General features: G+C 31.3%; 1 protein-coding gene across 3 annotated transcripts in view; it reads right to left on the bottom strand.

Annotated features, from left to right (window-relative positions):
• Positions 1–14,816, bottom strand: part of LOC141461861 (E3 ubiquitin-protein ligase goliath-like) — a 35,539-nt gene extending 20,723 nt beyond the window's left edge. For 2 of the 3 annotated variants that reach the window (XM_074143272.1, XM_074143273.1), the window contains exon 1: positions 14,055–14,815. In XM_074143272.1, coding sequence (XP_073999373.1) covers positions 14,055–14,505 — 451 coding nt within the window. In that variant the 5' untranslated portion in view covers positions 14,506–14,815. Of the gene's footprint in view, positions 1–14,054 lie in introns of all 3 variants that reach the window. The other variant, XM_074143274.1, reaches the window with a different exon arrangement.
• Positions 14,817–15,775: the final 959 nt, after the last annotated feature.

The following is a 15,775-nucleotide window of genomic DNA, read 5'->3' as shown; positions in this document are numbered from 1 at the left end:
TTTACAGGCATACCTTCATAGGAATTTTTTTTCTTGTTTTGAGGTCCTAAATTCATATTTTCAGTTAGGACACTTAACCCTGAAACACTCTATATTTTAACAAAGTTTACAGAAAATTGCGTAAAATATTTTCTAGGAAATGAATCATTTATTGAGAAAAGAAATACTGCCCGAAGTATTTCTCAGGTGTACTTTTCAGACTGAGGTCTCATTTGAACATTTAAACAATAACTCGTAACAGTACACAAGAGATAGAACCGTACATTACAGAAATAACGGCACTTTGAAAAGAATTGAAAATTTATTTCGACTTTTGAGTCTTATTATTATATTGTTATTATTATTATTATAATGTTTTCCGACCAGTGGTCCGCAAGAACTAAAATATGATCCGCGAAACTCTAAAATTTGCTAAATAATAATATATTTATTTGACATGCGACCGCGTGTGCGGCGACGGCGCGGGAAATAGGACGTCGAGCGACTAAATACAAGTCCAGGAGTCGACTAAAAGCAAATGATGATATGCGCGTAGCTTTGAGCAATCTCATCAATACCAGGATTACCTATCTTGTTAAGAAAATACAATAGCTCAAAAAGCGCATTAATATAACTGAAAACATAATCGCAATGTTAATTGAAGTTTATTTTTAAAATCTAAAAGTAGTTTATTGTGATATTGAACCTTGTGGTCCCAGATAATAACAAAAAATATTGGTAATTTTGTCACTGGTCAAAAAAATTGGTAGTATTTAAATGAAATCTTAACGTGTTTGGGATGTCCCTCAATTTTAGATTCGACTTACGATTGTAAAACTATTGCCGATAACTGTGATGACATTCTAAGCAAATGGGCTAATCACTTACAAAGTAAAGATATAAAAAGGTCCAAAGAAAATGAAATTGCAAAGGAAGCCACCAATAGTGGGGAAATGGCTAATTATAAATAACCACACACCGATATTAAGTGCATAATGGCAAAAGCAGCCCTACAAAAATGGCAGACAGATAACAGTAATGGTAATAAGGGGAGATTCTATAAAACTATGGCAAATCAGTTACCTAGACAACCTTGGTTTAAGGGAACTGTCACTAATAAATGGGTTGTTACGACAATAAGCAGGCTGAGAGCGAAACACGCGGTGTGTGGATCGTATCTTCACAGGATCAACAAAAGGTCCTCTCCTCTTTGTCTAGATTGCAATGAGGAGGAGGATTTCAAACACATCATAATGATATGTCCACATTATGTGGTAGAAAGGAAACGAATGTTTGACGACTTTATACATATATAAATAGTTGTATATAGTAGATGGATGAATGTGTGAAGCGATTGTATTTATAAGTAAGAATTGAGAGTGAGTGATATTCTAGTGATAAGAACCTAGACGATGCTGGCTGTATGCTGAAAGCCAAAGGCAAAATAAAATCCTTAATTCAAGATATAAGAACAGTTATAGATTGATGGCATCATTTATTGGTGGCGAACAATGCCTTAAATATAATTGTAATCTCAAATATATTAGAATTGTCGCCCAATTAAGACTGTCAAATAAAACCCTTGTAAGACTTTATTGATGGAAAGTCTCACATAATTAATGCGGAGGAAATATGTGAAATGTGCAATTACAATGAATATGAGTCCCTTTCACTTGTACTTTTTAGATGCCCGTACTATAAATTATCTAGAGACCAATTTCTACAAAGATACATTGATAAAAATATCAGCGAGGAAGAAAATTCAGTCAATTTGTTAATGATTACTGATTTGAATAGATTAAAATCAATAGCGTCCTTATGTTGGCTGTAGTTAAAAGAAGAGATTTTGCGTTAAATTTATTTTGAGTTATTTTATTTTACTTTATTTATGTTTCCTTAAAAAGTTTACTTTCACTTATGTGGAGCTATTTATTTATTTACTCGCTTATCTTTAACTAATTTGTTTTCAAAGGAAGTTTATTATTAATTAATTTATTTATATAATTATTCTCATTTTCATTTATTTCTTTTATTTATAATGGAAAAGTATTGGATGTAAAACAAAAAATATACGAAGCTGACTCCCTGTAATATGTAAAATTGCATAAATACAGTATTATTATTAATGGTCCCCGGTCATAAAAAGGTTTGCGAACCACTGTTTAAGAGGGAAGACTAACCCACTTCCAGAAGTGCCTATCATAAAATTGCCTAAGATATAAAAGTAAAAAAAAAAAAATTAAACAACTCTTGCATCGAGTTTAAAGAAAATCGTTAAGCTGTTTTTGAAAAAATAAAATAAAATCTTAAAGGACTTGAAAAATCGATTTAGTATAGTGGTAAACCGGTTGATCGATTTTTGCTGAAACCTAATAGTGGCAATCCATCTAAACTAAGCAACTAAGCGAAATATTAAATTCTTCGTTTCCGCAATTTTTTATTTTAAAGACAATAATAAAGTTAAGTTAATTATTCGAATTATTTTACAATATCAAAACTAAATTTTTTGTGATCACATGCTCGACTTTCTCCGACTTCAACTAACAAAATTCTAACAGAAATTTTCTACTTTTAACACAGAATTTTGGAAATATGTTTACATCTTACTCAAATTATACTGTTTTTTTAAAACTTTTCTAGTTCAAGAAAGGTAACATTATACTAAATCTTTTTGTGTATAGTGGAACTTTATCTTGTAACATCGCAACTATATGATCGTGTGAACCTAAGATTTCGTCCATGATTCGATGAACATTAAATCTACCTTGAAAATAGAACAGAATGCAGTTGGAATCATTTAAAAGGCCATTTTATTTTCAAAGTTATGAATAATTAAAGAATCTGTATTAAAAAAAAATATATATATATTAAGAAAAATATACATTTTTGAAAAATTTCGATTAATTAACGATAAAATCACTTCATTTTTTATGTGTTTCGTACAGAATTTAATAAACAAATAATTTTGGTTACTGAAACGTCTAAATAAAGGGAATATTTTGCATTTATTATTATAATTTGAAATTGATTGATTGATAGTAAATCGATCTTTAATTATACATAACTTTGAAAATAAAATGGCCATTAAAATGATTCCAACTGCATTGTCTTTATAGCAAATTAAATTTAAATAAACTTTGTACAATTACATGTTTTGCTAATAATTTTAAAAGATACAAAACTTTTAATAAGGATTTTTTTATATATAAAAAAAAAAGCAAAACAAAAATCTTTTGATCAATGGCAGCGACCTCTAAATATTAATCGATTTCGCTCTAATACGGACGAAACTTTTTGTTTTTAAATGAACTTTGATTTTCCGCCCGGCGCTCTTTAAAATTTAAAAATCAACATTTTTTGAAACACCCTAATCCAAAGTTATTTCTCTCTTTAATACACCCAGATAACAGCTGAAAGACAAAACCTCTCATAAAGACGTTGTATAAAGTAGTTATTTATTTTTGTTTATTTCATTAATTTAATTTTTTTTCCTCATCTTAAATCAGAATTTAAATGATAATTTGATTATAACTAAGAATTCATGGTCAATCAGAGTCAACTTTGTTTGTATAGATAAATACTAATACTATAATTAGTAGTAGGAATTATTGCTCCCAGCGCATTAGCAAAAGAACTCCTGTTTACACTTTTTCCGTCTCTTGTTACTCAAATGAGAAGTATTACAATCGGGCAGAAATTTGAATTTGGGCTTTCAATGGAAAATAGTACCATTTTATTAGAGTATACTGTCTAATATTGAATTAAATAACTATTTTATTAATTTATTTTATATTACTAAATATTTAAAACGTACTTTCTTAGGTGTATTTTTTACTGATGGCATTGTAAATGCAAAATTCAGCTTCATTCTTTAGTTTTTTACCATTTGAAGGACCTAGAAGCTGAGTGGAAGTTAAAATAAGAAAGGAAATGGTAAAGAATTAAAAGATATTTCCGTTTTTAAAGGAGAATTATCCTTCCTTTACGGCGACAAGGAAATAAAAGGTTCTATGGTTCTAATGTTCACCTAGCGATTACCACCATTAATAAAGTAGAATGCCCATTCAGCAGTCTGCGACAGGAAGAAATCTTGCAACGAAACATTATGTTAGAAAACCTCTAAAAAGATATTGAATGTTAAATGGTTAGCGTATTCTGGATTTCGACGCAGAGATCCTGGGTTCGAAACCCGACTGCTGACCCTTACTTTTTTAATTTTATTTCTACGAGCTTCTTACAGCTCACTGTAAGGTGATGGATAGTGTTGTCTGTAATGAGTAATAGAATAGAAAAGAAATTTATTATTCTGGGACAGTTGTCCCCTAAGAATAAATACAGGAACAAATAGAGGCCTTAACAGTTTGGCCTGTGATTATACAGAAATTAAATAAGTATTTACAAAAAGTGAAAATAAAAATAACAGCAGAAATTAAGGAAATAAATTAAAACAATTAGAATTCCGAAGGAAGCTGGATAGAAAGGAAAATACTGTTTTATACTGTAAAAAAGTTCCGGAGTGCCAATAACCTCAGTTGTTGAAGCGCCTTAAATTAAATAAATTTAAAAATAAAAGATCTAAAACCAGAAACTTCATGTAATTAAGCAAAAAGTATGTTGTGAACACCAAAACGACTTTTTCTCGCAGTAATTCTCGAGTCAGTGAGTTAATTAGTGATGGCATTCAAAAATTTTAGGAACCGATTCCTATAAAGTCAAAATGATATCTAGGAACCTATTCATTACTTTTTTAATCACTTACCTAGCCTCACTTTGCATTAAAAATACCATATTTTTTTTCTCTATTGCCAAACAGATTAAGACGCGATTGCAATTTTGTACGGCTACCGACTTAGGCTGGAAACATAGTGAAGCGGCGAGCAAAGCGGCGATGAAAGCGAAGAGCAAAGCGACGAAAACAAACACAAGTTAACATATGGGATCGCGCATAGTGGGGAGCAAAGCGAAGATAGAGCTATCAAGAGAGAGTAGAGCAACGCGTTGTGACATGTTTGATTTCTTCGCTCTCATCGCGCTCAATTTTCAAGGTTGAAATTGATATTGCTGCATTTATTGGTGTAGTCTTTTTTAAAAAAGAAACCTCTGTGAGACCAAAAGGATCTTCTACATCACAACCGATTTGTGTTGGATAAGAAATGGGACAGGATTAATGGGGTTAACATTGAAATTCGTCCTTTTCTTGATTAACATGCCTTCAACTCTGGTTAGTATGTAATCAAATGTTGAAATAGACATTCGAAAATACGCATGAAACTTGCCAGAATGCTACCGAAGTTGTTGGTACAAGTGATGGAATTCACCAAGTTCATGTCTTGTCCTGTTTACATCATGAACACTGCAGCTCCTTGCTTCTAAGCTGCTGTAAATACCAAATTTTCAAGGAAGAATTTTCATGTAGAAATAATTCCTCCATCATGTCTCGTCGAAAGGAGTAACGCGACTAAACTTGGTCACTATGTGCATGCGACTCTTTGCTCGCTGCTCCACTATGTTTCCAGCCTTAGGTAGTATACAGTCGTAACACTGCAGAGCATGGCGCACGATTCAAAACTAAAGTCAAGAGTAATTCATTTATTTTTAATAACCAGTTCCCTAAGGTTTCTTAATTAAAAAAAAAAAAAAAAAAAACGGTTCGCGCGAACCGGTAGGATGCCATCACTGGTGTTAACCTTAAAGGAACATTTTAACGTAAAAAAAATTACTCCCTTTATAATATAAACGTAGAATCGTACATTCCACTAGAATGGTACTTAAGAAAGAATAACCACCCTCGCAAAATCTAATTGTCTTGGAAAAACTACTCAAATAAATAAGGTAGAACATCACTAGTGTAATGAAGGCAAATTTAAATTTAAAAAAATCTGGAGTGCCAACTTAAAAAAAAAAATACTAATCCATTCTGTAAAAGTTCACTTCCGGTTGTGGAATTTAAATTTTACAAAATTTAAAAAATATTATTGAAGCCGTTTAAAAAAATAAAAACACCAAAAAGTTGAAAATACATTCTTGAAAAAATAAAACAGTACTGCTACATACAGTCCATTTTCTAAACACTACTGTTTTGGATTCAGGAGACTTCAAAACGGTTTACAAAAATTTCCCTTGCCTTGTATGAAAAAATGAAAACAATATTTTTACAATTTTATAAAATAATTAAATTATTCAATATTTGATGATAGGTTGTCTGTTGTTAGAGCTGCATATTAAATAACTGAAAAGTCTGATGCAGTTGCAACTGGTTTGTTTATACATATATTTGGTTGCATCATTTTTCTTTTTCCTTAATTAATGTATTGCCAACTGCGTATTACACTGACGCCACTAGCAAGTATGATAAATGCACAGCATAAAAACCAAATAGTAGAAAATAGTAATAATAATAATGTTAAAATATAATAAATCATAATAATACAAAATCACTTGAAGGGCTTGAATGAAGGTCGTCCAGCAATACCATCATAAGTAGGTTAGAGAGACGAATGAATTGGAATTCGGAAGATGCCAGATAGTCGCGGGTCAGTCTACGAAAAGAATTTGACGCGGGACAAGTAGCGGATTCAGGGATTATGGTGTAGGTAAAGTTTAGAGTGGAATTTGATATAAATGGGCAAGGTCAGAAACCAACGGAATTCGCAGGTCCGGTTTGGATGATTTGGGTGTTCACATTAAAAGGGTGCATCACTGATTTGTTACATTAATGAAACGTTTTCAACCTATTCATGCTTCATCTTCAGTCTTAACATTTAGATCGTAAATATTTTAACAAAATAGTCAAACATTTTTAGATAGAAAAACTAACATTGTAGAATCGAGCAATGTCCAAAATTATTTTTCCCAAAAATAAACTTGATCAAGATATTTTTTTTTCAGTTTACCAAATAGAATTTTCCGTATTTTAAGATTTTAACGCAAACGAGTTCTTAATATTTTATTTTAACTTTCTATAGTAATTAAAAGCACATAAATCTACAATTTTTAATAGAAACATTTTTCTAATTATATTTAATTGTGTTAGATTCATTCTAAAATTAAATATGACTCAATCGATCAGGATTTGAAGGAATTTTTGCCAGTCAAAACGTTGAGAATTTAAGCGAAAAAATTGATGGATTTGAATAAAGTAATGTAGTCTACAAAAATTATTTCTCTTATTGATAATATTATATTTTTACATTATTATAATTAAATAATTTTTGTAGACTACATTACTTTATACAAACAAATCCATTATAATACAATTATTACAACTATATTGTAAAATATGTTTCACAGCCCTGAAAATGACCTAGTCCCTAGGTCGAAAGCTCGGCAAATTAAATTTAAAAAAAAATTGGTATTATTCTTTTTTCCCTATAAATGTAGAATATGTTTTAAACATTAGGAAACTTTTAAGAATTAGAACGTTGAGAATTAGAATAACATTAACCATTATGTGGATTCATGTTTTAATTTTTAGTAAACAATTTTAATTTAAGTAAACATTTTTAAAAGTGATTTGCTTATTTATATTTATTTACAAAAGTTTAAGTTTCAAAACAAATTAATTACGTAAAGTACGATAATAATAAGTGATGTGAGTGGTTACAGTGTTTCGTTTATATTATAGTAGCTCTGATTACGTTTACATAAACAAGAAGATGTTGTCATTATTATTAGTATTTTTTTGTATAAATAACTGTTATGGAATGCTGTATTTGACATTTTGACGATAGTGCAATTCGATGATTTGTTTACGTTCAGTATGTGTTCGGCGTCACGACCTCGTCTAGCCGGAAGATCAAGAGTATGGTCAGGAAACTAAAGCAAGTACTGCTATAAACAAATATTCAAGACAAATCGAACAAAAAAAAAAAAAAAATGGTGTACCGTTCGGCCTTGCTAGGCACTCAAGGCGGTTCACCTTGTAAAACGCCGTTTCCTTATGTATGATTCCGCTTTATCAATTATAGTAAAATTTACTCAATACATTAACGTATGTGCAATCAACACTTTTACCAATCTTTACTTTCTCTCTTGCTCATGTTGAAAACATTCAGTTCGTGTTTTTATCGGAAATAATCGTTATCAGAAACCTTAAATGTGTAAAAGAGTTTGCATTGAACCCATGCACAATATTCACTTACTATAAATCCTCCAAAATATTTTTTTTTTTTTTTTTACACATACAATTTCAGAACATATTTAATTTTTACTTACATAAAATTTGTCAAACCGTACATTAAGCTGACATGACTGTTAAAGAAGCCTTTCAGATCTATCCTATGAATTTTTCAACAATAAAGTTTAAAATAAATGTTTGAATTAATAAACAAGTTTATCATAAAATCGTAAGACTTTCAGGAATATGTTGTGGAATTTTCGAAGAACTCGCAATTAATTATCTAAGAACAACACATTTAAACTTCTTCTTAAACTGCTCACCAATTCATATAAAGTTCAATTAAACTGTAGTTGAAAAACCAAAGTTATAGATATATTACATTGTATGCAATTTAGTACAAAATAATTTTTTAACAAAATTCAGAAAAAATCATTCAGAAAAAACAACTTAAAAAAAATCGATTCGGTAAAGTGATAGTTTCGATTGATTACAACAAAAATATCGAATATTCTGAGATTTTTCATTTTTATTTTATCTTACTAGGTATTATGCGATCATAATACCTAGTAAGATAAAATAAAAATGAAAAATCGTAGATTCGTACGCGATCGTAGATTTTCACTTTTAGAGTTTTCACCGTTTTTCGAACGTTACAAAGTCTTTCAAAAAATGTTTTTTGAAAATGGTCTATGGAATGTGATTGTGTACATTATCCACCGTAACTCAAAATAGGAAACTTGCATAAGGTCCAAATTGGATATTTAGCTAAAATACCAACTAAAATATCAGTTTACTGAATAGATTACTTAGTATTTTTAGTATTGTCTCGAAAATTGCTCCTATATGGATCTATATCTTTTATTTAAAACATTTTTTCAGTGAAATTCAATTATGGCGAATAGAAGTTTCTGTATTTATTTCATTTTTTTTTTTTTTAGATTTCCTCGCAAATTTTACCTAAGATTTTATTTAACTTTTTATAGTGACTACTAACACATAATTCTGCAACAATCACTGGAAACATTGTTTCCTGTAAATTCGTTTTCCTGTAACTTCTGTGAGGAGTTGAGTTTAGATTCATTTTAAAGTGAAGATAATTAAAATAAAGAAACGTTCGAAATAAGAAAACTTTTGTGCTAGAAGTTTGAAAAGAAACAGTAAGAGAAGGTTATAGTTATCTGACAACATATGTATTTCATACTATGTAAAGGCCTTTTTATTTTTTATTTAAGAAATTTTAAAACGGTTTTTTTTTTATCGTGGAAAAATGAAATTCGCAAATTTATTAAACGCTCAAATGCGCAATTGAGGCAAGCAGGTTGGTTTTTGTTAATGAGTGGAGACATGTGCCGTTTGTACTCCGCTTTGTATCACCTGAGTATATCTTGAAAAAGACGAGGAGGTTCCCGTATGAGATTAGACGTCCCTTTCGTTGACAACCAAGTTGTCATATACGAGTTTCCACAAGCCGAGCCAAGGGCGTTAGAAGATAAACCGGTGCCTTTATTAGAGCTACAGCTCTAAAGGAAACCTAATGTAAAAATGCCCAAAAACAACATACACGCCAATTTGTAAAAACTCTTGTTTTTCTTATTTTCTTGGCATCTCAATACTGAATCTCTGAACTCAAACTAAAACATTTGCACTATTCCAATAATTGCCGCAAATTACGTAACGAAATTTTCTAGCAACAGAGAATTTAAAGCAGAAAAGGTAATATTATTCACTATAATTATTGTTAATTTTTTTTTGGTGACTGATTCATAACTAAATCCAGAAAGAAGAAAAGAATAATGCCAATTTCAGTGAAAATGTTGGGTCGTTTAGCTTTCGTCTTACAAGTATTGTTCATTGTTTCTAGTGACTGATTCATTAATCCAGAAGGAAGAAAGAATAATGCCAATTTCAGTGAAAATGTTGGGTCGTTTAGCTTTCGTCTTACAAGTATTCTTCATTGTTATTGGTGACTGATTCATTAATCCAGAAGGAAGAAAAGAATAATGCCAATTTCAGTGAAAATGTTGGGTCGTTTAGCTTTCGTCTTACAAGTATTGTTCATTGTTTCTAGTGACTGATTCATTAATCCAGAAGGAAGAAAGAATAATGCCAATTTCAGTGAAAATGTTGGGTCGTTTAGCTTTCGTCTTACAAGTATTCTTCATTGTTATTGGTGACTGATTCATTAATCCAGAAGGAAGAAAAGAATAATGCCAATTTCAGTGAAAATGTTGGGTCGTTTAGCTTTCGTCTTACAAGTATTGTTCATTGTTTCTAGTGACTGATTCATTAATCCAGAAGGAAGAAAGAATAATGCCAATTTCAGTGAAAATGTTGGGTCGTTTAGATTTCGTTTTACAAGTATTGTTCATTGTTATTGGTGACTGATTCATTAATCCAGAAGGAAGAATAGAATAATGCCAATTTCAGTGAAAATGTTGGGTCGTTTAGCTTTCGTCTTACAAGTATTGTTCATTGTTATTGGTGACTTATTCATTAATCCAGAAGGAAGAAAAGAATAATGCCAATTTCAGTGAAAATGTTGGGTCGTTTAGCTTTCGTCTTACAAGTATTGTTCATTGTTATTGGTGACTGATTCATTAATCCAGAAGGAAGAAAAGAATAATGCCAATTTCAGTGAAAATGTTGGGTCGTTTAGATTTCGTCTTACAAGTATTGTTCATTGTTATTGGTGACTGATTCATTAATCCAGAAGGAAGAAAAGAATAATGCCAATTTCAGTGAAAATGTTGGGTCGTTTAGCTTTCGTCTTACAAGTATTGTTCATTGTTTCTAGTGACTGATTCATTAATCCAGAAGGAAGAAAGAATAATGCCAATTTCAGTGAAAATGTTGGGTCGTTTAGATTTCGTCTTACAAGTATTGTTCATTGTTATTGGTGACTGATTCATTAATCCAGAAGGAAGAAAAGAATAATGCCAATTTCAGTGAAAATGTTGGGTCGTTTAGCTTTCGTCTTACAAGTATTGTTCATTGTTTCTAGTGACTGATTCATTAATCCAGAAGGAAGAAAGAATAATGCCAATTTCAGTGAAAATGTTGGGTCGTTTAGATTTCGTCTTACAAGTATTGTTCATTGTTATTGGTGACTGATTCATTAATCCAGAAGGAAGAAAAGAATAATGCCAATTTCAGTGAAAATGTTGGGTCGTTTAGCTTTCGTCTTACAAGTATTGTTCATTGTTTCTAGTGACTGATTCATTAATCCAGAAGGAAGAAAGAATAATGCCAATTTCAGTGAAAATGTTGGGTCGTTTAGCTTTCGTCTTACAAGTATTGTTCATTGTTATTGGTGACTGATTCATTAATCCAGAAGGAAGAAAAGAATAATGCCAATTTCAGTGAAAATGTTGGGTCGTTTAGATTTCGTCTTACAAGTATTGTTCATTGTTATTGGTGACTGATTCATTAATCCAGAAGGAAGAAAAGAATAATGCCAATTTCAGTGAAAATGTTGGGTCGTTTAGCTTTCGTCTTACAAGTATTGTTCATTGTTTCTAGTGACTGATTCATTAATCCAGAAGGAAGAAAGAATAATGCCAATTTCAGTGAAAATGTTGGGTCGTTTAGATTTCGTCTTACAAGTATTGTTCATTGTTATTGGTGACTGATTCATTAATCCAGAAGGAAGAAAAGAATAATGCCAATTTCAGTGAAAATGTTGGGTCGTTTAGCTTTCGTCTTTCAAGTATTGTTCATTGTTTCTAGTGACTGATTCATTAATCCAGAAGGAAGAAAGAATAATGCCAATTTCAGTGAAAATGTTGGGTCGTTTAGATTTCGTCTTACAAGTATTGTTCATTGTTATTGGTGACTGATTCATTAATCCAGAAGGAAGAAAAGAATAATGCCAATTTCAGTGAAAATGTTGGGTCGTTTAGCTTTCGTCTTACAAGTATTGTTCATTGTTATTGGTGACTGATTCATTAATCCAGAAGGAAGAAAGAATAATGCCAATTTCAGTGAAAATGTTGGGTCGTTTAGCTTTCGTCTTACAAGTATTGTTCATTGTTATTGGTGACTGATTCATTAATCCAGAAGGAAGAAAAGAATAATGCCAATTTCAGTGAAAATGTTGGGTCGTTTAGATTTCGTCTTACAAGTATTGTTCATTGTTATTGGTGACTGATTCATTAATCCAGAAGGAAGAAAAGAATAATGCCAATTTCAGTGAAAATGTTGGGTCGTTTAGCTTTCGTCTTACAAGTATTGTTCATTGTTTCTAGTGACTGATTCATTAATCCAGAAGGAAGAAAGAATAATGCCAATTTCAGTGAAAATGTTGGGTCGTTTAGCTTTCGTCTTACAAGTATTGTTCATTGTTATTGGTGACTGATTCATTAATCCAGAAGGAAGAAAAGAATAATGCCAATTTCAGTGAAAATGTTGGGTCGTTTAGCTTTCGTCTTACAAGTATTGTTCATTGTTTCTAGTGACTGATTCATTAATCCAGAAGGAAGAAAGAATAATGCCAATTTCAGTGAAAATGTTGGGTCGTTTAGATTTCGTCTTACAAGTATTGTTCATTGTTATTGGTGACTGATTCATTAATCCAGAAGGAAGAAAAGAATAATGCCAATTCCAGTCATTATTTTTCTTTATTTTGCCGAGCTTTCGACCTAGGTACTAGGTCATCTTCAGGGCTTATTGTCTGTATAATATTTTACATTCTATAAGATTGGTGTATCTTCTGACTTGTTTACAGTTCACAAGCTATTGGATTATTTACTATAATAAAAAGTAACTGTTAAAAGAAACATCAGGAACGCTACTCCGCTTTCCCATGATTTAACAATTACAGACAAATTGAAAAAGCCGTAATATTGAGTAGCAAATTGTTCAAAATTTGTTGTAATTTTATTGGAGAACTTAATTCCCGTAAAAGTGAAGTTTTATGGGTAAACTGTTTTATGTAAAATTAATATACCAGCATGTTGGGTGTACGTTATGTTTAAAACCAAATCAATGGAACCATTTTTAAATAATTAGGTAAACACGCATCTATATTAGAAATAAAATGTGATAAATGAGACCACACATTATTCTGAATTAGTTCTTTAAAAAAATGCAGTTTCTTCCTTTTTTAAAGTGCCCTTTAATTATTTTCTAGAGGGGCCCGCCAAAACAAAATATATTGTTTGGTTAGTGGGTTCGATTTGGTTAGTGGATTCCCCGGTCTAGGTCTTGCGAGTTTATTTAATGGTTAATATGAGGAATTTATAATAAAGTCAGATTGGTAGTAATCTTCGTCCACGACCTAAAGCCAGTCTGAAAAAATAGGCATTACTTTACTTTCTAAAAAGAAAAACAAAAAATTAAATTTAAGATCTACCCACAAAAAATGACGCGTTTAAAAAAAACAACAAAATATTCAGCAAAATGACAATGTCTGTAGACTTACTGGTGTCTAAAACCTTAAGGTCGCATATCTTGGTGTCACCTGAACCAAATATCGTATTTTAAAATCATCTACAATTTTAATTAATTGTTGGAGCCACAATAGTCGGTAAGAGAAATCAGTTCAAACAAATCTATATAAAAACACATAAGCTTTTTCGAACGTTTCTATCTGGATGAAATTACGAGTTTTTGTTTGAACGAAATTTAGGGAGGGGGTACTTTGGGTAAATTTTGCGTTAAGTTTATTCGTTAATCAACCCTTACACTCGACTTTTTAAACAGCAAATTGTTTTTGTTGAAGGGATTTTATTGGTTGACACATATCAACATATACGATCAGTTTCTAAGAACCTACTTTTTCCTTGTTTAAAATGTGTAGTAAACAGCGGTAAAAATTAAAATAGGCAAACCTGCACAATACTTGCTTTTAATTGAATAAAATAAATATATGTACCAAATTATAGAACAATTTTTGTTGAGTTATAACTGTGACTGCTAACCCTATTACTGTTTTAAAGAATGCTTATTAAGTACTTACTTCTCAACATGACTGGTATCTCCTCCAACTCTGTAGAGTTTCCGTTGTAGATGATCACGCCAGCCAGATGAGTATTTTTGGCCGATCTAATTGTTAAATGAAAATCGCAACCATTATTTGGTATTAATGCAATCCAAGGCACTTCTGCGTCTTCAATATCTTTTGGAAAATTACAACCATTTGTATCATTTGGTTTTATATAAATCAGACGTCCCTTAGCTGGTAGATTATGTCCTTTAGCGAATTTACCAATTTTACTGAACTCTGATTGTTGATCATTAAATGTGACGTTCAGATTGGCTGAAACGTATGGTCGTCTAGCCATTACGCCAAATCCTTCTAGATCAAGCAACGAACTATAATGTCGCGGATAGATTTCTGGTGGGCTGGCTAGTGACAAGCTGAACAGTCCAATTAATGTCAAAACACAAATTGTGAATGCGTACATCATTTTTTTTAAATTCTACTTTTTCTTCGCAAATTTTAAACTACAAAATTTTATTTTAAAAAAATTAAAATTTTAAATTATATCAGGTAAAATAGAACAACGATTGGCACTACACTTTAAAACTTTTAGATAAATTGAAAAACAACTGAAGACGATAAAAAAAACATTCTTAGCTTTAATTCAATTTTAACTAAAAAGGTAATGCAATTGGCGTGTGACGAAGATAAGGCTTCCTCCAGTGCGGAGCAACTCGACCCTTTAAACACGCTAGCACGTCGCTTTTCTGCAAACTGTCGCGACGGTTCTCTGGCCCACCGCAACTCGCCAACCTACCCCCACCTGGACGCGTCCAACGGACAAACAAATCCGCGCGTCCAGGCGGCCTTCCTCAATCGCTTCCCAGTTCTAAAAGTTATATCTCACTTTTAAACAATCAATCAAACAAAAAAACTTGATTATTAAATATATTAATTATTTTCAACACATTTACAATTTGTGTCTCTAATCTCCTACCATTTTGTAGGAACACTAAATTTTAATGGACATATTGTACTTATCTTCGTATCTGTTGGGTTTGTCAATTGTCACTGAGGATCATTTTTGTCTGAGTGTTTGTGTGATTGATGCTGTGCAAGAGATTTAGCTTTTTGTGCATCAGTTCTAGCCCAGTTTACGATATTTTTGACAAAATTACCAAAATTCAAAAGTAAAGTTCAGTTGCTAGGAACAGATTTATAATGTACATTACGGAAACGGCAGGTTTTGGCTACGTAGATGAGGTATATCATTTTATTTATTTAAAATTATATAAACAACAACTGACTCTATAAAAAGAATTCGTCAAAATTTTTGGTACTACTTATTGGCAATAGCTTAGTGTTTTTTTGGTGCACCAGACTCCCAAGTGAAGATTCCGGGTCCAGTAGGATTGCCCTTAGAGTTTCTCCTCCTACCAGTCTTCACGAGCTCATTATTCAATGTTGTCTCCAATGTGAGAACACTGTTCCGTGGCCGAAAGGCTTTAAGCGCCAATGATCACAAATGTTGAAGTGCCTTAATAAATACAAAAATAATAAAAATAACTAATCTCAGCAAGAGGCACAGTGTAAAGCATTTTCAAACAGGATAAATAATCTGTTGTGAACATGACTTTCTGTTAATGCAGTTTAAGTCGAAAAACTTAGTTTGTATTAAAAAGATAGATAACCTTATGTTTTTGTTCATTTTAATGAACCAGTTTCAGAAAAAAACCTCTCAAAGCTAAAAAATATAT

The sequence above is a fragment of the Rhodnius prolixus genome, unplaced genomic scaffold (genome assembly GCF_049639745.1).
Source record: "Rhodnius prolixus isolate KJV_2025 unplaced genomic scaffold, Rpr scaffold_12, whole genome shotgun sequence".
Lineage (NCBI taxonomy): Eukaryota > Metazoa > Arthropoda > Insecta > Hemiptera > Reduviidae > Rhodnius > Rhodnius prolixus.
The sequence above is the reverse complement of the archived record's forward strand: the minus strand, read 5'-3'. Positions and strand labels throughout refer to the sequence as shown.